This window comes from Plutella xylostella, chromosome 29 (genome assembly GCF_932276165.1).
Source record: "Plutella xylostella chromosome 29, ilPluXylo3.1, whole genome shotgun sequence".
NCBI classification, from domain to species: Eukaryota; Metazoa; Arthropoda; class Insecta; order Lepidoptera; family Plutellidae; genus Plutella; species Plutella xylostella.
The window spans coordinates 3,693,269-3,716,984 of record NC_064009.1 but is presented as its reverse complement, the minus strand read 5'-3'; the positions used below and the strand labels follow the sequence as shown (position 1 = coordinate 3,716,984).

At 42.4% G+C, this 23,716-nt stretch overlaps 2 protein-coding genes across 3 annotated transcripts; one reads left to right on the top strand and one right to left on the bottom strand.

Moving 5' to 3' along the window:
* The first annotated feature begins 1,247 nt into the window (after nt 1–1,247).
* LOC105396608 (retinal homeobox protein Rx) lies at nt 1,248–5,763 on the top strand. The gene is made up of 3 exons (XM_038119711.2): nt 1,248–1,474; nt 4,160–4,274; nt 5,021–5,763. The coding sequence occupies exons 1-3, from the start codon at nt 1,268–1,270 to the stop codon at nt 5,617–5,619; spliced, it is 921 nt and encodes a 306-aa protein (XP_037975639.2). The 5' UTR covers nt 1,248–1,267; the 3' UTR covers nt 5,620–5,763.
* Nucleotides 5,764–5,927: 164 nt separating this feature from the next.
* LOC105396097 (chitooligosaccharidolytic beta-N-acetylglucosaminidase) lies at nt 5,928–23,419 on the bottom strand. Of its 2 annotated transcripts, none has more exons than XM_048631611.1 (10): nt 23,015–23,419; nt 21,281–21,397; nt 20,749–20,955; nt 11,836–12,047; nt 11,023–11,356; nt 10,427–10,568; nt 9,775–9,960; nt 8,365–8,600; nt 7,532–7,767; nt 5,928–7,180 (listed from the first exon to the last, which is right to left on the bottom strand). In XM_048631611.1, the coding sequence occupies exons 2-10, from the start codon at nt 21,379–21,381 to the stop codon at nt 6,999–7,001; spliced, it is 1,836 nt and encodes a 611-aa protein (XP_048487568.1). In that variant the 5' UTR covers nt 21,382–21,397; nt 23,015–23,419; the 3' UTR covers nt 5,928–6,998. The 2 variants fall into 2 exon arrangements, with proteins under 2 accessions (XP_048487568.1, XP_048487567.1); XM_048631610.1 differs by having other exon boundaries at nt 21,281–21,387.
* Nucleotides 23,420–23,716: the final 297 nt, after the last annotated feature.

Below are 23,716 nucleotides of genomic sequence, written 5' to 3'. Positions count from 1 at the left end.
GAACCATAATTTAGAACGGCAAATTAACAGTTCCACCTGGGGTTCGAAGACAGGACCACAGATGCAGCAATGACATTTTTATCTATTTAAAAAATTATCTCTTGTGGCAGCCCTACGGCGCCGGCGCCGGTGGGCGGGCGGGCGGCGTTCATTTGCTCCTCATAATCGCAGCTTCCGCTTATCTGCTACAATTTGTTAGCGTTTACTAGCCGTGATTAATGTTACTTTTATCACCATTAGTATTATCACTATTATCATAAATTAATTACCTAACAAATAATTTGCTAAAACATGAGTAGGTTAGGTACGTATTTTTCTTTGTGTAATTTATTGATAAAGCAGCATACAAAAAGGTACCTATAGCACAGAATAAAAACTAAGTAGTACCTGTACCTATTGGTAGTCTCAGTACTAATACGTCTAAATACGTAGGTATTAGAACTCTGTCCTCTTATCCTCAACGTTAGTTTTCCTGAAACTTTCAGATAATCGCAAGGTCGGACTTTTTCTAGTTTGTTTCGGATCACCTAAATTTTATTCGGAGTATACTTAATGCGGTAAGCCGTAGTCCAGTAATATAAATTTAAAGTACTTAATCAACTTTGAAGTCCGTAGGTAATATTTTTATGGTTTTATGGCAGTGGCAGTTCTGTTGCCTAGCACCTTTGTGTAATTAATTAATAATAAATGTGGAAAAACAGTATTTCTCATGCCAAATTATTTCAAATTTGTATCTAGGTAACCTATATCTGAATCTGTTTCCTCGTTATATTGGGTCATGAAAATTAATTAAGGAACTAAGTATGTAGTAAATGTCTAAAATGTGATCATCAAATTAGTAACATTTTTGCATTATTTTTAAAGGCACAAAATGTCAAATGTAGAGAGCACAAGCTACGTAAAAGCTAGTTAGTCGCCAGCTCGGCACCCATTGTTCAGGATCTCATTAACGGGCCCGCGACTGATTTAACCACATTTATACGAAATATATTTACAAATCTACCATAACTCAATCTACACCTATCAAATACAACCCCGAAACCGGCTGCGATTGGCCGCGATTTCCAACCCTCGGCCGGCGCGGCCAATCAGAACGCTCGATTTTATTGCAAGGGGTGGAGCTCGGGGGGTTTTCTCGTCGAGAAATTCGCGAATTCGAGCAGTCGTCACTTGTTCTTGCAACTGCAACATAGACCGTCATCAATCGAAACCACCAACAATGTTTACGCAGTAGTTCGGAAATTTTCAAACGTATCCGTATTTCAAAATGGCGGGTCCGTATCTGTCTCCTCTGCCGGGCGACTTGTTGACCGAGTACATGTTCGGTCGGCGGCGGCAGCGGCGGAACCGGACCACCTTCACTCCTCAGCAGCTCAGCGAGCTGGAGTCCCTGTTCCAGAAGACGCACTACCCCGACGTGTTCCTGAGAGAGGAGGTGGCGCTGAGGATCAGTCTCTCTGAGGCGCGGGTGCAGGTCGGTGGCTTTTGTATGTGCTTAGATCTGGTTGTAGTATCGGTGACAAACACTGGCTGGAATAGGGTTTGTGACCGTGGTGAAAGGATCGGCCAGTCAAGTTAGTGGCAGTCGCTGGTGTGTCGGAGGTATGCAAGGTACAGTGATAGTAGTGATACTTTATTTGAGGAGGCTACTTCCATGCTCCTCATTGCTAGTATAAGAAAACAATCTTCTTTTGCTGGACATAGGCAAGGAGCTTCTTTTATAGTAAGCGCCGCAACACTCTGTCGATCCTCGTCGTTCATCAACCACTTACATTTACCGGCCACTTGCCTTAATTTTTCCGGTCTATCTATAACATTTTCTATCGATTGGATCAGTAAGTTTTTGAATTATATATGACATGACCTATGTACATACCTATCTCAGACCAACTACTATGCTTAGATCTTTGTGTCTTTTTATAAATAGAGTTATTTAAGAGGACGGTTTTATGTAGGTACTTTTTATCACACATTTCCGTATGGGTTTCCCTACGGAAAAGCCTTTTAGGGCGAAGTTAGTTTTGAATAACATTTAAAACGAGTATATCTTAATTCTTAAAAATTATATTATTAGAATGGCAAAACAGACCAGTGCCGTTTTAGACACTTACCGTGCATTTTTATCGGACCAGGAATGTTAGCCGCGGTTATTTCCGGCTGAAATAGTGTTATGTAGCCTTATAATAATTTAGAAATAGATATGTTTTTATTAGGCACTTATTTATGTATGTGTCTTATGTACCTTAATTACTTTGCTATGTTATAAGTTACTAAGCGACATTTTCAGCGATTTTTAGGTAAAACTATAGTAATTTTTTAAAGGTCCGTAGAAGTAGGAAAATTACCTTTTGAAGTACTTACTAGTTATGGATAAAACGATAGTGGTTGACAGACACACTCAAAGCTTAGAGCTTTTACATGGTAATAGAGTTACATAGTAAAATGCTTAATAAGAAAGCCGTTGGGAGGGTATTGCAGGGTATTATTGAGTAGAGGGTACCCCGTGTCCGCGTTGTTGGGTACGAATGTTGGCTGCTTTTGTCCGTCTATCTTTCAAAAACCGTTCGTCAATCGTGTCTCGATCGTATCAATCAATGTCATTTTCGTGGTGCTGGTGTAATAGTTATTACCTATTCATCATAAATTTTCCAGTTTTTATTGTGTCTGTTACGAGGCCCATCTCTATATAATTATATCAATATCTCTAACCTACATATAAGTTACAATTAATCCATTTCCGTAAGAAACGGCATTTTTATTAACTTGTGTCATTTAAATTAATTTATAGACTCTATACCTATAGAATCTATACCGTATTAGAAGGTAGGTTCTAAAAAAATAGCATTGCGATTGCGAGCGATTTAGCTAGCAGTTTCGGAAATTAACGGACTTAATTAATTCTGGTGGTAACTTCTGTAAAATATACTTGCATTTATGTAATTACTAGCTGTTCCCGCGAGCTTCGCTTCGCCTTAAAAAAAGCTTTCCCGTGGGAATTCCGGGATAAAATAAAATAGCCTATGTGTTAATCCATGTTGTCAGCTAACTCCATACCAAATTTCATTGATATCGGTTCAGTCGTTTTGACGGGAACAAACTTTAGCATTTATGAAATTAGTACTTAGGTTTTCAAAATGTGGATCCGTGTGGTAGAGTTCTATTCAGTTATTTTGAAACGTTATTATTTGAGCGCGTTACCTCATTCTCATTTAGCTTCTGATAATTATGTAGATAATTATATTAATTTATTAATACAAAAAACAGTACAAACAGGACACAGTTACAAAACTTATAAGTATTAGCATAGACTAATTAGTCTATGGTATTAGGTATACAGGCAAACGGCGCGATGGTCTTACCGCTTAGCGATTTCTTCAAGATAACTTTTGTGTGGAACCTACGAGACTATGGGTAGAAATTCTACCATATTTACTAAATCTACAAAATCCTAAACGGGAAAGTGTGTAAGTTACACGGATGGATGGATGCGCTAACAAACAACAGTCTTTTACGCGAAAACGGCTGAGACAATTTTGAAGAAATTGAGTGTGTAGAAAGTTTACCGACTGATTTAACACATCTTGGAAATCAAACGTTTACCAAAATGTTTTTTTGTAACGATGTTTTTCTGAGATATAGATATTGGAAAGATCGTCAAAGACAAATCATGTCTTTCAGATTGAGTTACATAAATAATAATATGTAGTACCTAATAAACTGGCGGGTAGCATAAGCATACTACTGCCATTTTCATACATTTTCATGTAAAGTTTTTCGAAGCGTTATCCCCTTGCCATCTACTCGCCCTTTCCCTTAGCTATGAGTCCCTTATTAGGGTTCTGAACTGTCACCTTCGGGCCTCATAAAGACCTCATCTAATGCCATCGTCAGTCAATCTCATGTTTGCTTTAGTTTGTGTAAAAAAACGGAATTTCATAACTGAATCACCCTACAAGGCCTTAATTGATAGATCACTTATAATCCGTTCAAAACAGGTGCCTTCTATACCTGTCTGTGACTAGGTCACACGTCATCATCATCGTCACGCTCCATCACGTCCCCACTGCTGGGGCACGGGTCTCCTTCCAATGAAGGAAGGGTTTTAGACCTAGTCCCTAGGTATTGCTTCTTCATTCACATCGCTCCTCGTTGTCACCAGGTGTGGTTCCAGAACCGGCGTGCCAAGTGGCGCAAGCAGGCGCGGCTCCAGCTGCTGCAGGACGCGTGGCGCATGCGCTGCCTCGGCCTGGGCACCCCGCCGTTGTCCATGCCAGGTGAGGGCTACTGATTCTTTACTAGGGTGATTGAAAAAACTGAAGCTATACTCTCTGCGCGAGTCAAGACGTGATAAAGGTTCTTCGTCGCGCTCGCTTTTGATGTCGCTCGATTCAAAACTTTGGTCCTTTCTTGATGTGCACAACTTGCTAGCAGTTCTGCAGCTTGTTGCCGTGGTCAAAGGATTGGGCAATCATGATTTTGCATCCTACGATTCCTACGTCATAAAAAGTACCTACAGTAACGTAACAGTCGCTCAAGGTGGATCCTTTTGTTCCCCCTACGCAATTAACTTCCCATACTATCTGTAATGGTAGGTACTTACCAACCACAAATCTTTCTACCATCGCCGATCGATATGATATGGAATAGGATACTCGCTTATCAGTGGTTCCGCGCAAAATATTATGTGCCAGTCGATAGTATTTTATCGGTGCCGGTAGCCACCTACAGTATTATGGAAGCAATATATAATAGCGTTTACTATGACTTACTGTAAAAAAACTATGCTACACTTCAGCCTCCTATCAGCATATTTTTCTACAACTATACACAGGCTTCGCTTAAGAAGCTTTACAACAGTATTGTATTCCTTGCCTTGTTCATTCAACCGCCACGCTAAGGTCGCTGCTAGTCCGGTCGGTGGAGTACCTTCATCCTACATTCAAGCGTGTCTACTAATTTTATTATTTTAGGCAGATCTAGACAAAATCTGATAAACTATTTTAACCTCTGAATTCGACAGGTCACACGAAGCCACCTGACTCTTCACCCGAAGGAGGAGACTCCCCGAGCGGCAAGGAATCCCCCGAGCCGCCGCCTGCCACGGACAGGCCCGAGATCAAGTCCCCACACCCTCAGGACTCATACATGAACCACCCCATGCAGGAGACTCTGCCCCCCCTGCCTCCGCCTGGCCACGAAATGCCCCCACAAATGCCGCCATACGGCGAAGACTCCAGAATGCTCCAGCAACCCTTCGCCTTCCAACCCATGATGATGCATCAACAACACGTGGAGAGCAATGAAAACGTGCCGACGGATCTCAGAATAACGCAGAAGAGCAACTGCCCTTGCGCCCAGGATTCAGAACAGCCGCAAGACTTGGCCTTCAAGCCTCAACGGCCGTACAAGGAAGCCAGTGATGTCTCTGACAGTGACACTGAGATCGACCTGACGTCGCACTCGTCCAAGGATGATGACCTCAGGGAGTCGGAGCGGCTCGCCAGTCGCATTGCCAGCAGCATCTTTAGAGCATCCGACACCGTGCTGCACGACCTAGTGCCCAACGACCTCAGTCTAGGACCTAACAAGAATCTCAACCGGAACACTGTCACTATGTAAATATACTCGCTTTCTGTATGTATGTAATCGGTTCTAGTCAATGATGTTATTTTAGGAAAATATCTGTAATATTAACGTAAGCAATCTTAATAATGTAGAGCTAATTAAATTCGTTCGTTAGGTTTTTTAAAGACTGCTATGTGTAGCTAATTATTGTGATGTAAATTATGCTTAGAGGTAGAGTTAGTCTGGTAGAAAACTGTGCATTCAGTTCTAAACATTGCACATTAATATTGCAATTTATAGTTTATTTAATTTAATTTGTCAGTGTAACGGTACTTTATCGTTGTTAAATGAAAATGCATCCGTTTTGTCAAATTACTTATTTATTGTTCTTATAAAAATAAATATCCGTATATTACTGACTAAGTATTTCAACATGTTTTCTTCTTATCATTAGATTAAGGTAACGATTGTGGCTGATAGAAGGATTTGGGACATCCCAATCGATAAAATAACCGATTTTTTGTTTTAACATTTTTCAACAACACATACCTAAATCATCGCTACATAATCATTGTTGGTAGCTACTTATATGTATTTTTTGTATCTATCTGACAAAACCATCATTGCATTATATTTATTATGATTAGGTTTAAATTTTTCATAAGCATTTGCCTTTCAACACTGTCTGAATAAGTCAGTCTTTACAAAATCAGTCATCTCTTAAGTAGTAGGAATTTAATTACTTATCTAATTTATCAATAATGTGTTAGTAAGTAGATAATAATCATTCTGTACAGGATTCTTAAGACAGCAACAGCAATTAACAAAGCTATTTATTTATACTAGGCCAAAGTAACATCGAATATAAAGTAGTGTAGGTAAACATACAATATTGTACTTATAGAAAATATTACATTTCAGGTATAACCTGATTCCTTAATAACAGAAATTATCCAATAGGATTGCTAGGAATCGAAAAACAATTCTCATGGAAGTCCTACCTACTGCCTGTATAATGTATACTACCTACTCGTAGTAGGCGTACCACACATTATACCAAATCTTAATGCCTACCTAACTGACTTGACAAAAATGCAGTAAATATCTCCTAGAGAAAATGCAGTAAATAACTGTAGAATAACATCTTTTGCAATTTCCTTGTATCTAATACGTGTGTTCGTATTGTGATCTTCTGTCCGCCCAGAGGCGTTATCATCTATATAGACCGACGATGTTATTATCGGAGGCCTCTAAGTGCGGCACGTTAATCTCCTCTCCACTTTCTCGTTCTACCACTGTCTAAACTACCAATACAATAAAACCCCTGCCAAAGGGCAGCATTCAACCAAAAAGTTCAATAAAAGTAGTCTCAAAGTTATGGGCTTTTGCTTTTGACAATGGCAATGTATAGCTATCTACACCTCCTTCTCACATCAAAGGCACTTGGTCTCATGGTCAGCGCACCATCCGGGCGCCAGTACATCGGGTCGCAGTCCTCGCGCCATGAGCCGCCGCCGCAGCCGCTGCAGGCGGGGCTCGGCCGCGCTGGCCGGCGACGTCGGGTCCGCCCAGAGGCGTTCGCCTACTGCCGCCGCGCGGGGCCATACGCGGGCGTCTGTAGAGAAAGTGGCTGTGTGAGCTAAGGTAATAAATATGCTCTGACTGTTGGATGCAGTATTAGGTAGCTTAAAAGTCTTTTCACATAGATCTTCAGGAGCCTGTCGTATTTACAAGAGAATCATTAAGCTTTGGGGTAGACACAGCACGACTAGCACAGGACAGTCAGTAGTTCACTGGACTACCTTAGACAGGTAGCTGGTAGTCGTATTGTATAATATCTTCAGTGTAATGGGTTGATGCTACTTGGTACTGGTACTACTTTTCCAATCTCCACTGGTGACTATTATTATATCTGATATATGATACTTCCTGGAGCATGGAGTAATAAAAATACAATACAACTTACCCAAACCATTAGCATCAATATACTCGCTCCACATAGCCACCTCACCGCCCAAGGCCTTCGGGTCAGCGGGCAGAGTGTGAGAATACATTCTCCTCCAGTTGGAATACTTGGTGATGCCCCACAGGCCGTGGTCTAAGTACCAGATGTCTTTAGGCACGGAGATTGTTCGGTAGCCGAGGCGAATGAGCTGCTTCAGGACTGGACTGTCTAGAGGCTCCCATACCTCTATTATGTATCTGGAAGGAAGTGTAGACGTAATGAGTTATGCCTGGTTTACACGGGCTTCGTAGCTAAGCGCTTAGTACTTGTCACTATATTAAAGACTCATAAGACAAGTGAAAAGTAACCGTTTACACGTTGGAGCCAGTTGAAGTCATTAGTGACCAGACATTCGAAATGAAACGACGCCGACTAACTCACTTGTCGAGCTGTTTACATGCGGTCAGCAAGCGACAAGTGCTTAGTAAATCGTGGTGGGGGTATCGATATAGGATACTTGTCGCTTAGTAAATAGGATCAATCTCTATTCACTTGCACTATTCACAAACACTAATACTAAGCACTAATCAGCGTGTTTACACAAGAGGACTTAGTATTAGTGACAAGTACTAAGCGCTTAGCAACGAAGCCCGTGTAAACCAGCCATTAGTGAAGTAAATCTAGTATAATGAACTGAAGTAATACGGTGAAGTCAAACATCACGATGAAACCTGAACATCTAGAATCAGCATTTGATAGGTATTTAAGCTTGAAAATAGAGAACAGAATATTTAGCATTGAATAGTGTTAGGAATTAGGACTTAAAACCACAAGCAAATTCTAAATCCCATTACCTTGTCTTATCCAAGTATTTATCAATCCTCTCTGGCTTGGTCAACTCCGAGCTCCACAGCATCACGGGCTGGGGCGCCTTCCCGCCAGCCGCCGCGTACTCCTCGTCCCAGATCTGAAGGGCTTTGCTGTGGAACTCTGCCCATAGTTTGATGAACCCCTCCCGGTCTGTCGAGTAGCCTTTGTCTTTCATGTAAGAGACTATCTCTTGGCTTGAGTTCCAGCAGGAGAAGAATACCTGGAAGACAGATTTAAAACTTAGGTTTTAACCGATGAGAATTAGCGGTCGCTGGGGAAAAAATTGTGACTAGGTACTTTCTCTGATTATTTCAGTCCTTAAAAAAGGGCCTAGTTAGTCAAATAAGTAAGTACTTATATTAGTACCCTACCTACATTTTTGGAATACAAATTCGGTTTGTAATCGTAAGAATTATGCTAATGGGTTATAACATTGAGTCTTAATTAGCCCCTTAAAATGTTAATTGCAGAAACAGAAGGATTCATTAAGGTCAATGATATAATAATTTAGGAACCAAGAGATATAATTTAATTTAGCACTGGTTAAGTCATCAACTTGTATTTTACTTTTAGATACATTTCTGGATTAGCTGAGTCGGTAATCATCCTCTGCTGGATATACACACACATCTCCCAAGGAGCGCCACACTACTCTGTCCAGCTACCATAGACTAAAATTGTGTGTCCAACTACCTGCTACCGCCTAGGACTTCTAGTCAGACTCAACTCACCTCATCACCTCCCGGGTTGGCAGGGTTCATAAGTCCATCCATATACTTGATCAGCTATCTTCCTATGCTGGACCCTAGCGATAGGTCCCAGTTACTCAACAAACCGCTAGCTGTCTAAGCTGCAGGACCTATAGCCAATAAACTTACCTCGTCACCTCCCATATGGAACAGCGCCGGCTATGTCTCGGTACAAGTGCCGCAGTGCGTTGTACATCTCCGGGTTGGCCGGGTTCAGCTGACCACAGGGCGGCTGGATGCAGTGCTTGCGCCATTCCTACCACCCAGTGGTTCTATTAGCGTCTTAGTCGATTCGCCCTACCGTTTAGCACTTGTTTTAATGTGCTTACTACTGCTTATCTCATCAACTCGCAGTGCTTGCGCCATTATCCATCCGGGTCTTCAAGTCCATACACTTAATCAACTGCTGATAATCTTTCAATGCTGGAAAAACATACCTTAGGAACAGGGAGTGCCTCAAAACCTCCTTCTTCTTCAACAAACCACGAGCTGTCTAAATTAGCTATAGGACCACTAGGACCGGTAGTCTATGAACTCACCTCATCACCACCTATGTGGAACAGTGTTGTAGTCTCTACCGTTTGCCGAATTACTCTTTTCCGATAACACTGTTTGCCTAAATTGTTGACTGAAAAATTGGCTTACCTCATCTCCTCCCATATGGAACAGCGCCGGCTTAGTCATCAGCTCGGCTATGTCTCGGTACAAGTGCCTTAACGCGTTGTACATCTCCGGGTTGGCCGGGTTCAGCTGACCACAGGGCGGCTGGATGCAGTGCTTGCGCCATTCCTTCGAGTTCACGCACACGGCTAGGTCGCCGTAGCCGTATTCCTGGGTTGAAGAGGGGTTTGTTGAGGTAAACTGATTTAGGAATTTAGATGGAAAATGCGTAAGTTTTTAATAAGTAAATTGATTTCATACTTATTGAAATATTTAAAACTGTGTGATGTAATGTAAAAAATATTTCAATTCGATACGCAGCCGTTTGCTGATTGTTTAGCTGTGTCAGTTACCTTGTTAATGTTAGCATCTATTTTAATTTTGAAATAGGCAGGTATTTTTATAACGTGATTAATTTCACCAGTGCGCAGTGATGTTCCCATTGCCTGGTGTAGGTGCAGTAGGTATATTTCTAGAGATTTAAGAGTGAAAGTTGCTCAATATGATAATAATAATAACGGGTAAATTCCACCTGCCTCCCGTTGCCACGTCACTGACTAAAATCCACCCTGTATACCTAGATTACCTAGCTAGCATTCTTATTTTAAATCAAAGTACCCTACTATTAACTACTCACCTTCCCCCACTGCCAGCCGTTGCCGGCGTGCGCGGGCGCATCAATCTCGATCATGACGCGCACCCCGCGCACGCGCGCGTACTGGATGAGGTCCTGTACTTCCTCCACCGTGTAGATCTCTGCGGGCGAGTAAGCGCCGAATCTGGGGTGGAATGGAGGAATGGATTAGTGATGATAGGGGATGCGCTGCGTAGTTTTTGATAAACCTTAGCGTGGATGATAAGCTCTCCAGCGACTCCAGCCCACTGCCTCAACTCACGATCTTAGACAAGAGGCCGGTAGTGTCTGGGTGAAGAAAACGATGTCGTAAGTGTTGTGGTGATCTTTCGGAGAGGCCATGGATGTTCGCGAACTGATTGAAATGATGAGATATCCATTTGCCGATTCGTAGTTTCCTCCCGAACTTATCTACCCCAAGGCAATGTATTTAGTAATCTGTGTCCAAGGGTTATCGGATTATAGGTAGATATAACTTTCTTATTGCTACTTCAGCAAGCAGCTGATAACATCTATGTTGTATCATTCTTTCAAACATGATCTACCTAAGGTCTCATGCGATCTCATGAAAACTATATTTACTGATTATATTTATTTACCTCGTAAACTGTGGTACTCTAGTAGACTCCAAAGGAAAACTGTGCGAGTCCGTTACATGCCAATGTAGCACGTTCATCTTAGTGGCCGCCATGCCGTCCACCGTCCTCTTGATATCAGCCATCGGGAGGAAGTTTCTAGACGTATCTAGAAGCAGGCCCCGATGCTTGAAGACTGGCTTATCGCGAATCTTGGCTCCAGCCACCATGAACAGTCCGCATTGCTTTTCGCCGGAGAATTCTGCTCGGGTCGGGGCAATGAGTTGGGTGAAGGACTCTAAAGCGTGTCGCGCTCCGTAGACTGTGTCAGCGACGATGTAGACTGATATGTTGTTGGCTGCAATTAAAAAGTGACACGTCTTAATTGGCTCTGAGAAGTGGTGGTTAGTGGAGTTTATGGGTCTTATGATGTAGGTTGTGAGACGCGGCAAATTAGTTATTGGTGTCACAGATAAGCTATCTCACTCATCTCAATCATTGGAGAGGTCGTTGGTTGTCCATCAGCTGTAGTCTTGCAACTCTTGCAAATAGCTATCTAGCTAGCTATCTTATCTAATAATGTTGGTCAAACTTGCTGGATATCGATGACAGCGTCTAGATTGCCAAACTGCGCGAGAGTAGATAAGTGCATCACCTAAATATACATATACTGCCCAAGTGTGAGGAGGTACACAAAGAGCACTATATTCCATTACTCTCATAAAAACCCAATGAAACTATTGCATGGATCATTTCACTTTTAGGTCATCATTTCGGACTACAATAATAGTAGGTAATATCGAGATGGCATAATCATCAAACCTCTGTGTTTCATACCTGAGCGGCTGACGACATCCAGCATGTACTGCTCATTGGTCTGCTCATCCAACGTAAGATCTGCACTCTTCACGTGTATGTAGACCACCAGCGGCCGCTCAGCCAGCTCCGTCACGTTGCCGTCACATTCGGCCAGCAGGTTCTGTGACGTCACGTGCGTCATCGACGCGATGATGTGACGCGCTTCTGCTGGCACCTCTTGGATGTCGTATCTGAAGGGGAAGTATAGGTTGGGTATGACGTGATTTGCAGGGAAGGAGACGAGTGACGTATCAACTGCACTCTATTATGTAAGTTCATCCGGCACGCCCTCGACAGGCAGCGATCGACGCTGATCGGATTGGCTGAGCCCAGCACGGTGGCAAACCCTAGAACCGCTGTTCTATTGTCCACTGTTGAGTACCTTAGGTATAGCCATCGCAACCGTATCTGGGCAATGGGCAAAAGTATAGGTATTACGTTTTTGTCCTACTAAAAAAAAAAAAAAACACGCACTCACGCCTTGTACTAATGTACTCCCTTGCGGGGTAGGCAGAGGTGCACCCACTTTTCGCCAGAGTGTTATGTTAGTCCCAATGTAATAGGGGGCGGGCCTATTGCCATTTTTCGGGCACATCCAAGACCCGAGAACAAATATCTGTGTTTAAAGGGTTCCGCTCATCTGGCATAATCTTTATTGACCAAAACTCATTTCGCATAACTCGTATGGTCTAAACTTTTTTGGCCGAACCATCACTTTGCCAAGACTTATGTGGCATAAGGCTCGTTTCGTCTAAAACTCTTTAGGCACAATCTTTAAACACCTAAGTTTCGTTTGCTCAAATTTATGTTCATCTATAACCTATGTATAATCTTGTTTCTCCTAATGTTATCTTAAAAAATAATATATTAAGTATGTAGTAAATGTACAAATTGTGGTATTTTTCTCCTACATCCCGAAAATCACGATATTGTATGATCAAAAAATCGAAAGTTAACGACCAATATAATTATTACAAACCCCATGAGATAGAAACCTAAAAATAGGTGCGACGACGAGCAAAGCGAGGAGGAGCGTGTTAGGTGCACATGTTCATCAAAACCAAAGCGGAGCGCAGCGAAGCGGAGCGGAGCGTTTTCCAAACAGCGGAAACAAAACAAGGCACCAGTTTGCGCTATGTAGGGAGACGCTCCGTCATAGTTAAAGCCAAACGAATATTATTACTTTGTATAAACCTATGCCATAGCATTATTAGGCTATTCAAGATTTGGCCATACCATTATTAGGCTAAACAATGTTATGCGAAATAACTTTTTACTAAACGAGATTTATGCCATACGATTTTCGGCGTAACGAGACTTTGACCAAACGTTACTATGCAATACGAGATTAGGCAAAAAAATCTTATGCCAAAAAAGGTAGAACCGTGTTTAAACAAATATCTGCTTACATCCAGCAGTGGAATAAGATAATGGCGGACATTCTACAAAATGTTATACACATTGTTGGACTTCAAGCAACAACTTATCATGTAGAACCTCATAAACAATCCATTTTAAGTATATGTAGGTAAGTACTAAAGTTTATCTAACATAATGATGATGCATAAACCAATGCTAATGTATAACTGACACGTGCGTGGGTGTGCGATAACCCTTATATCTATGCAGGAAAATTAATTATACTTTGCTTATGCAAAGTCAAATCCTGGCAGCAAGTTGAAAACACTTGTACAAATTATGTTAGATGTAGTAATATCACGATGTTACTTACAAAAAATTGTTGTTTGCTATCAAATAGACCAGTTCCTTTTACCTTAGGGCAATTTTTAATGGTATAATTCTGATGCTGTCGCGTATTGCTGCATCAATCAGGATATGATTAATGCATCGAAAAATCAGCCCTAAGGTAGAAGTAAAGTTGGCCCATTATGATTCCGAACCACTAAAATAGTACCTACCTATATGTATAAAGTATACTTATGTTTAGAGTTTATTTATAGGCTCATACGTAGGTCGTTCGCTAACAAAACCGTTACTAGAATAGTTCCCAAGAGTGGCAATAGATATGGAGCTTTCTATGTCGTCGGTCAGTGAACTCTGAACAAAGAGCTTGAGACAACTTTGTGGCGAAAGCCACCCTTGGTAGATTATGTTACCATGGTAGTTTTTAATACATTTCATCTGGCACACTTTGTGTCGCCCTGTGGCCACCCTAGGCACAGCGGGATACCCAAGGGCTCGCTCTCTTCCCGCGACACCACCAGCCCGATCGGACGTTTCATTTTCACTCGCGTAATTAGTGTTGAAATAAATGGACTTGATTTAGTATCGACATAGTTTCAGTTAATCAAATAACTCCATATTGGTGACCCCGACGTGATTTAAACGCGATTAATTCAAAACATTAATTACCGCTAATTTTAGTGCAGTGAAAGTAAAAGTGAAGTGCCGAACTCTGCGTACGCGTCCCGCTATATCGCGCCATCCGTGTCTATATCTGCAGTGCTACCAGCGATTGTACATCTCATCGCTTTCTCGTCGTTTTTCCGAACCGTGCTGTGTTAATTCATTCAATTCGTGGTCGCATAACTCTGAGACCACACACACTCCATCGCGTAATTTCGCGTCGCGTACCCACGCCGCCGCCACCGCCGCCGCCGCAGACGCCGTTGACGCCCTTGCGCAACATCTGGTCAAGTTCGCACCCAAGCCGACTGACCGACTACCTGCGCCGACCCAAGCCAACCCTGCCGGACCGACGCGACGCAAGTAAAGACAATAGAACAGTGTTCAGTGAAAGTGTTAATTTTAATTTTAGCGGACTTTAAGTTTAACTTTATTTCGTCCAGTAGTTAACTTACATACCTACTTACTTTATCTTCACTGTACTTTGTTAATAATGGAGTCCGAACAGCTCGCAAACACATCAGCATCTAGTGTAGCAGTGGATAGGATATCTATTAAGGTGCCGCCCTTTTGGCACGAGAAGCCAGTTCTGTGGTTCGCCATTTTAGAGGCACAGTTTATCCTCAATAATATAAAGGTTGAGACCACGAAATTTTATTATGCGGTGCAGCAGCTCCCCCCAGCAGTAGCGGACGAGGTCAAAGGAATTATCCTAGATCCCCCTGCAGAGAACCCGTACTCCGCTCTGAGGAAAGCACTAGTAGGTAAGTACGAGCAGACGTACGAGGAGAATGTACGTCAAGTATTGGAGAAGGAGGAAATCGGAGACCGGAAACCATCCTCCTTCCTTCAGCACTTATCCTCCTTGGCCGGCACCGCGTTTCCAGAGCGCACGATCAAAACCATTTGGCTGGACCGGTTGCCTTACATCATGCAGGGCGTACTTAGGTCGCAGAAGTCTGCATCACTAGTAGAATTGGGAGAACTTGCAGATGAGCTGCATCATATGAAGCATCCGGGCCCAGTTCATTACGGTGTAAATGCTGCTAGTCGTACGCCCGCACCCGTCAGCAGCTCCCATCTACCGATCGTGATTGATAGCTTGAATGAAGCTGTAAGTAAGCTTCAGTTGGAGGTAAGTAACCTCAGACATGACTTAACAGCCTTAAAATCAGCGCGCAACCGAAGCGGCCACCGTGATCGCAGCTCTAGCCGGACCCGTAATAGCAGCCGTAACCGTGTGCCTGCTGGTTTGTGCTGGTACCATAAAAAGCACGGTGACAAAGCGGATCACTGCACAATACCGTGCTCCTGGACAGGTGCCCCATTAACTAAGGGAAACTCCAGCAACAATCAGTGATGACGGCCACTGATTGTTTACCACTAAGCCACCGTCTGTTTGTCACCGATAAATTTACTGGCCAACGTTTTTTAGTCGATACCGGTTCAGATTTATGTTGCCTGCCCAAATCGTATGTTCGAGGATTACGGGCACCAGCAACGTATGAACTGGTCGCTGCTAACGGCTCAAAAATTCAAACATACGGTTTGGTGCAACTAAATCTGAACTTGGGACTACGGCGAGACTTAAAATGGAGTTTTGTAGTGGCAGACGTTTCCGGCGCTATTATAGGTGCCGACCTTTTGGCCCACTATAATCTTTTACCGGACTGTGCACAAGGTAAGTTGCGTGACGGAAAGACAGGATTGTCTATCCCCGCAGTGCTTGCCGATGGTAACCAGCCTAGTGTCAAATTGGTCTCTTTACCTGACACGCCTTATGCCGCAATTTTAGCTGAATTTCCTAGTATCACACGCCCACCAGGAACTACTCCCGATGTAAGTCATTCTACTTTGCACTACATCAAAACAACTGAAGGATCACCTGTCACCTCTCGTCCTCGCCGACTCGCGCCTCATAAGCTTCGCGCCGCTCAGAAAGAGTTTGAACAAATGGTCCAAGTTGGTGTTGCTAGGCCATCTAGCAGTCCTTGGTCTTCCCCACTTCATCTAGTTCCAAAGAAGGATTTCACCTATCGTCCCTGTGGTGATTATCGTGCCCTCAATGCTCGCACAGTTCCCGACAGATACCCAGTTCGTCACATAGGTGACTATTCCCATAACATAGCTGGCTCGTCAGTCTTTTCTACTGTTGATTTAGTAAAAGCCTATCAACAAATCCCTGTTTTTGAAAACGACATTCAGAAAACAGCCATAATCACGCCTTTTGGCCTCTTTGAATTTCCATTCATGACGTTTGGACTTCGAAACGCTGGTCAAACCTTTCAAAGGTTCATCGACGAGGTCGTGCGAGGCCTAGATTTCTGTTTTGCTTACGTTGATGATATTTTGGTATATTCCAAAGATCCCGCAGAGCATGCCATCCATCTCAGAGCACTATTCCAGAGGCTCCATAACTATGGCGTGGTCATTAACCCATCCAAATGTGTTTTTGGTGCTGACGAGGTAACATTCCTTGGATACCGCATCAACGCTGCTGGCACCAGACCACCTGAGGATCGCATTCAAGCCCTCGCTAACTTTCCTCCTCCTAAATCCGTTCAAGGAATGAGACGTTTCTTAGGAATGCTTAATTACTATCGACGTTTCCTACCAAATGCTGCGAAATATCAAGCACCACTCATAGACGCCGTTGCTGCTACAAATAGCAAAGGTGCCAAGCCATTTCCTTGGACACCTGACCTCGAACGTTGTTTTGATGAGTGCAAAACCAGTCTCACTACTGCAACCACACTAACACATCCCGATGCTGAAGCTACATTAGGCCTTTTCACAGACGCATCTAGCACCCACATAGGTGCCTGTCTTCAGCAGCGCAGATCAGAGGATGACGACTGGATGCCGCTTGCATATTTTAGTAAGAAGCTTTCAGCGAAACAAGCAGAGTGGCCCGCATATTATCGCGAGCTTCTCGGTGTGTATGAAAGCGTGCAACACTTCCGCCACATCCTGGAAGCTCAGCATGCTACGATATATACGGACCACAAACCCCTCATATACGCCTTTATACAGCGTCGTGAGAAGTTACCCCCATCTCAACTCAACCAGCTGTCGTTTATAAGTCAATTCACGACTGATATAAGGCACATCAAAGGAGAAGACAACGTTGTCGCTGACGCTATGTCACGTGTTGAAGCACTCTCGCTTGAAGACGACTATCACAGTTTGGCAATATCCCAGGACTCAGACCCTGAGCTTGCTAAACTACTTGCATCCCCGTCTTCCTTAAAGCTCATTAAGGTTTCAATACCCGGCACAAACGTCATCCTTTGGTGTGACAACACAACGGGTCGACCTCGACCTTATCTCACACCTTCTTTCCGTCGACCCGCATTTGACCGCCTTCACAACCTTAGCCACCCCAGCATGCGAGAATCCGTACGCCTGGTGTCTGACCGTTTTGTGTGGCCACTCATGAAAAAGGACTGCAAAGAATGGGCCCGGACTTGTCTTCAATGTCAACGCAGCAAGGTAAGTAGACATGTATCATCACCTCTTGGACGTTTCGACCAACCTTCCCAGCGATTCAGACATATCCATATTGACATAATTGGCCCTCTTCCTCACTCTGACAACTTTACATATTGTCTAACTGCAGTCGACCGTTACTCACGTTGGCCTGAAGTCTGGCCAATGTCATCAATCACCGCAGAAGAAGTCTCCAGTACCTTATTGACTGGATGGATTGCGCGTTATGGCATACCCACCACAATAACTACCGATCAAGGTCGACAGTTTGAATCTGACTTGTTTAAACGCCTCATGCATTTATGCGGTATTAATCGGATTCGTACAACTGCATATCACCCTTGCGCTAACGGTATGGTGGAACGCATGCATCGCCAACTTAAGGCGGCTTTGATGTGCCACAACGAAACTTGGTGTAAAGCGCTACCATTAGTGCTCCTCGGTATACGATCTTCGCTTAAAGAAGACCTTGGGTTTTCTTCAGCGGAACTGCTATATGGCGAACCTCTTCGCCTGCCAGGAGAACTTCTGACACCTTCAGAAGAAACCACCAACGTAAGTGACCCTTCTGACCTTGTAAACCAGCTCAGGAAGCGCATTAATGTAATGCGTCCGAAGCCTACATCACACCATGCTAAGCCATCGACCTTTGTATTCAAAGACCTGGCCACTGCTTCACACGTGATGCTTCGTGACGATACCGTCCGACGCTCCATGCAGCCTCCTTACTGTGGTCCTTATCGTGTCTTGCATAGAAGTGATAAAACTTTTACGCTTGACATTAACGGAAAAGAGAATACGGTCAGCATTGACCGGCTCAAGCCCGCATACATTTTTACGCCTCCTGATACTGTTCCACTTTCAGCCAATCAGGCGCCAGCTGGGCACTCTCCTACTTCTCTTCCGGCCACTCCACCAGATGCGCCCATTCATTCACCCGCATCTCCACCTCATAAAACTGCTCCTCAGTTACCCCCACCTGCCCCTTCTCGGCAAATTACCACTAGGGCTGGCAGGAAAGTTAGGTTTAGAGATGTTCTGGACTTATAAGTTTTACATTACACCTATGTTTTTTTCGATATTTTTTCTTTTATACTTTTGTAATACAACATGAATTTTATATGTTTTAAATGATCATATTCATTTTGTTGTGTTTTTACAAACTTTTACTACATTATTAAAGATGAACGTATTCTAGTTATGTTAATATTAAGTTTTATCTTGTCTTTTTGACTTATACCAAAGTATGTGCCATTGTTAGTATGTAAGGTTTAAATTTTACCTAAACTAACTACTTATGTAGCATTTATTTATAAGTAGTACTAAAAAAACACTTTTATTTACTGAAAAACAATTCTCTTACGTTTTGTGATTTATTGTTTTGTATTTTATTTTGTGCACCGATTTTGCATTACCTACCGTGTATTAATGTTGGTAATTCTATTAACTATTATATTATTTTTTTTGTGTTGTTTAACTTCGATTTTATAACTACTTTTTCTTATTTTTGTATGACTTTCTTTTCTCCGTAGGGGGGTGATGTGGCGAAAGCCACCCTTGGTAGATTATGTTACCATGGTAGTTTTTAATACATTTCATCTGGCACACTTTGTGTCGCCCTGTGGCCACCCTAGGCACAGCGGGATACCCAAGGGCTCGCTCTCTTCCCGCGACACCACCAGCCCGATCGGACGTTTCATTTTCACTCGCGTAATTAGTGTTGAAATAAATGGACTTGATTTAGTATCGACATAGTTTCAGTTAATCAAATAACTCCATAACTTTAAAGGCAATTTATCTCCAGCGCAACAATGGTTAATCGATTATGGATTTTAAGAGGTTTACGACCCGCAAGGACTTCAGTGTTGTTAGGAGAGTGATTTTGGAGGTAGAGTCAAGAGTCGCAGTGATTTTATATACTTACTTATTGCATTTCATCAACCCACGTTAATTAATCCTAACTAATATTATAAATGCGAAAGTAACTGTGTCTGTCTGTTACTCTTTCACGCCAAAACTACTGAACGGATTTGAATGAAATTTGGTATACATATGGTATAGACCCTGGGAAAGAACATAGGCTACTTTTTATCCCGGAATTCCCACGGGAAAACTTTTTAAGGCGAAGCGAAGCTCGCGGGCACAGCTAGTCTACTATATAACTACTTTCTGATTGCTTAATAGTTTGTAAAAAAATAGAGTAAAGTTTTTTAAGTTAATCGATCATTCTGTTATCGCTATATCCGCCGTTGTTTATCGGGGCATGACGCAAGACTCAAGAGTGTTCCAAATTTAAACTGTCAATTGTTTTGTTTGAAGCCGATAGCACGTGTGGCTGATACTCCAAATGCCTCGTCAACTAAAAAGCTCAGTGCACTGAATAAAGGACTCTAGTATCGGGACAGATGAATTATATTTGCATAAGAGTTTTTCAGGACTACTAGACTGATCAAAGTGGACGGGTTTGCTGAAAATAGAACTAGAGTCAGACAGATCTGTGACAACACCTGTGACATTATGTCGACCATTTAACAGCTCAATAAATTACATAGAACGACTAGTAAAAGTTGTAAATACACGATGGCGTGTGAGCCACATCGCGATATAAAAATATCGTTTCGTAAATTTATTGTTAAGTAAAACAACTTTCGATGTTTCGTGATGGTTAAGTAATGACATACTGATAACACATGTTACGTTTATGGAATGGAAATGAATACAATTTTAGATTTTACTTACAAACCGGTAGTCATTTCTTGGTAGTGTTAAGTACAAACACTATATAAATCATGAGTTATTAAGTTTATATTTTTTTATGGTCGCATGCATCCTCACCCATCACGTCCGCACTGCTGGGGCACGTGTCTACATTGAAGGATGGGTTTAAAGCCTAGTCCACAGGTCCACTTCCAAAGAATGCATGGTTTAGGCCTTTCCACGCGGGCACCTCAATTAAGTACCTCAAATAGTTAGGATCACGGATCCACTTCCAATGAACGAACGGTTTAGGCCTTTCCACGTGGGCACCTCACTTACCTCAAATAATTAGGATGTATCTTGAGCAGCTGCGTACTCAGCGCCGCAGTCCCGGGGCGGGGCCACAGGCTGCCGAAGCGGCCGCACACCGCGTGGCACACGTCCACGTTCTGGAACAAGCTTGCGTTCAGCTGCCGCGAGGTCTGGCCCGAGGGCTCCATGCGCTGGCAACCTTCGTCCGGCACGCATTTGTAGGTCCATTGTGGCCTGGGGGTGGGAAATGGTGGTTTAGAGGACGTGTAGTGGAAGGGAATGCATGGTAAGAGATGGATGGAGAATGTTGTGGCTGTCCTCTGCCGCTGAAGGGTTATATGAAACATAACCGATTACGTTGTAAGGTAGGGATGTTTCGATGTACCTAAATGATAGTGAGAAGATTCAAATTCAAGTAATCCGCATTTCGGTAACCTAATTAAGTTACAACTTGTTAATTTTATTATTCTTTTTGATGTGCAAACAAAGGGTAAAGTACTCAATTTATCTATACTTATATCTAATAAAGTACAGAGAAAGTTTAGACCGAAACACTTACTCAAAGTTAAGATTGTCCTGTGTGGTGTTGAAGCTGGTGTCCATACTGTTCACCACGCCTGCTGCCAGCGCGAGCACTAGCGCGGCCCATCGCACCGCCATTGTCGCCTAAAAATCACTGGACTTTAAATTAAGAAATAATTAAACTAAACTAGAAATAAAATTTTCGTCAGATCCCAAGAGTTTCCTAAGAGGCTGGCCTCATTTACTCTGCTGTTTGCCATGGCGATGAAATGCTTAGCCTTTGGCTGAGGCCCTAGCGTCTTTTTAGAACCAATCTGAAGAACCTAAGTCTAGACAAAAGGCCATGTCCAGTGTTCTATTCCATCACCCTCATTACGGGTTAGGTAGCGAAGAGACTTGACTGAACCTTGGTGTCGTAACGGATAAGATCTCGTACTCTCATTCGAGCGAACGTGGGTTTAAATCCTGGCATGTGTTATTAATTAATACCACGTGTCCTTACGGTGAAGGATAACATCGTGAGGGATCTTGCTCATCTAGATTAAGCGCATCTTCATTATCATTTTATTATGTGATTATGAACGCAATCAATCCGCAGTGGACCAGCGTGGTGGGGAGGAAATGGTCCAAGCTTAGCAATAAGGTCATTTATATTTTAAAGGGATAGTCACAAAAGTCGCATTCGAGAGAGCTAGGTTCAGGCAGGCAGAATAGAGTAACGACATGCTTGTCAGGATCATTTCACTTTTCAGAAATAAGGTGATCAGCAGCCGTCTATGTCCAAACTACACCTAACTAAACATGAAAACCAGTTTAGAACAAAACATAATTATTTTGTTAGGCCTACTAGTGTTGATGCAATATGTATTGCTTCTACCAATAGACCACAGAGGTAGTTAAAATAAATTATAGCGATTAGTCGAATCAGGTAGGTGTACCTACGTAATAAACTAGTAATCTATGGTTTTTCATGTTAGCTGTGCAGTCGCGGTATAATACCGTAGCCGTATAATAATAGGCAGATAATATTTTATCGAGAATATTTTAGATTCCATTGACTGATAGACTTGGGATAAATCATTACAGTAGGTAATCTAATAAGTATACGGTATGCGTATACCAATGATCCCCATAAGGGCAATACGTTTATCTACAACTTTCGTTGTAAAAATCAGGTCAGAACCATGGAAGTAGAAAAAAAGTCTACTTCCATGGTCAGAACAACTTTTACACTACAAGTTTAAAGAAACGCAAAATAGACCAATCATTCAGTGATTTAGGTACCTAGGTAAGTACTTATAATATGGAACTCATGAACATGCTGATAAGGAAATTGATGTTACTCTAACTTGTAACCACAGATAAATAATACTTCGTAATTTAACGTTGTATTTTATGTTTGCAAGTAGGAAACTTATTTATGTATAGGAAAGGTTACCTACATAAATTATATGTATTTCATTAGTAGTAAGTAGGATAGGTACCTAGGTAAGATCATTCGCTTTAAAAATCCATGTTATTTTACTTTGGACGCCATTTCTGGTCATCTTTCGTGAATCGTTGTATACGCAGTATAAGGTGGTACAAGTAATCCAACCATAAAGCACCTATACCAGCATGCAGCACCTTCCGAAGTTCGATCACAGAGTATTTTATAGATATGCAGGTACTTTATATAAACCGGTTTGTTAACAGAGGTCATGGTTGATTTAAGATAGAGAATCGAGCTTAGATTCTAGCAGACTGCGTGCAGGTTTTACTAAACACTTACCTCTCTTACACACCAGTAATATAAAAGCAGCTCTATTCAAATGAGAAAGTTTCACAACAACTCGCAAAGGTCTACTTTCTACCTACTTCACACAAAATGTCTCTTTTTTGTCACGCACGCACAATAACATTGAGGTTGCAAAGTCCTTAAAATAACTTAAAACTAATTTTAAAACTTTTGTTTATTTTTCACAGAACCGGATTGGATGGCCGCGCGCGCGCCTTTTGTTTTTTTTTATAAATTTAAATTGTGAATCGCGCACAGGATGTGCCTGCTTCGAGGTCAGTGCAACTTTGAGTGGCTGGCTGGCATGAAACGTTTTAAGTAATGTGTTTATGTTATTGTTCCGATGGTTTATCGCGGTTTAGATAGCCGCGTGCGCGGGCGGGCGCAGGGCGCGAACTGTTGTCATTGGTCTGGTTGCTGGGTCGTTTTCGCGCTCAACTTCGCCAGCGTTGGCGGGAGGTGGAGGTGGCCTTTCCTTCCGCAACTTTATATTGATTGTAACTAATGTTGCTAGATCCTCATATAAATAATTCAAGTTCAAGGGAAAATACAAGTCTACTTATTTATGAGCTAATTAGTATGAGGTAGATAGTTTATTGAGTAAGTAATTAAGTAAGTATGACCCAATTTAATTTTATGCATCAATGAAAACATAGACTACTCGTAATTGATTTGCTCGTAGGTAGTTCCTCTGAA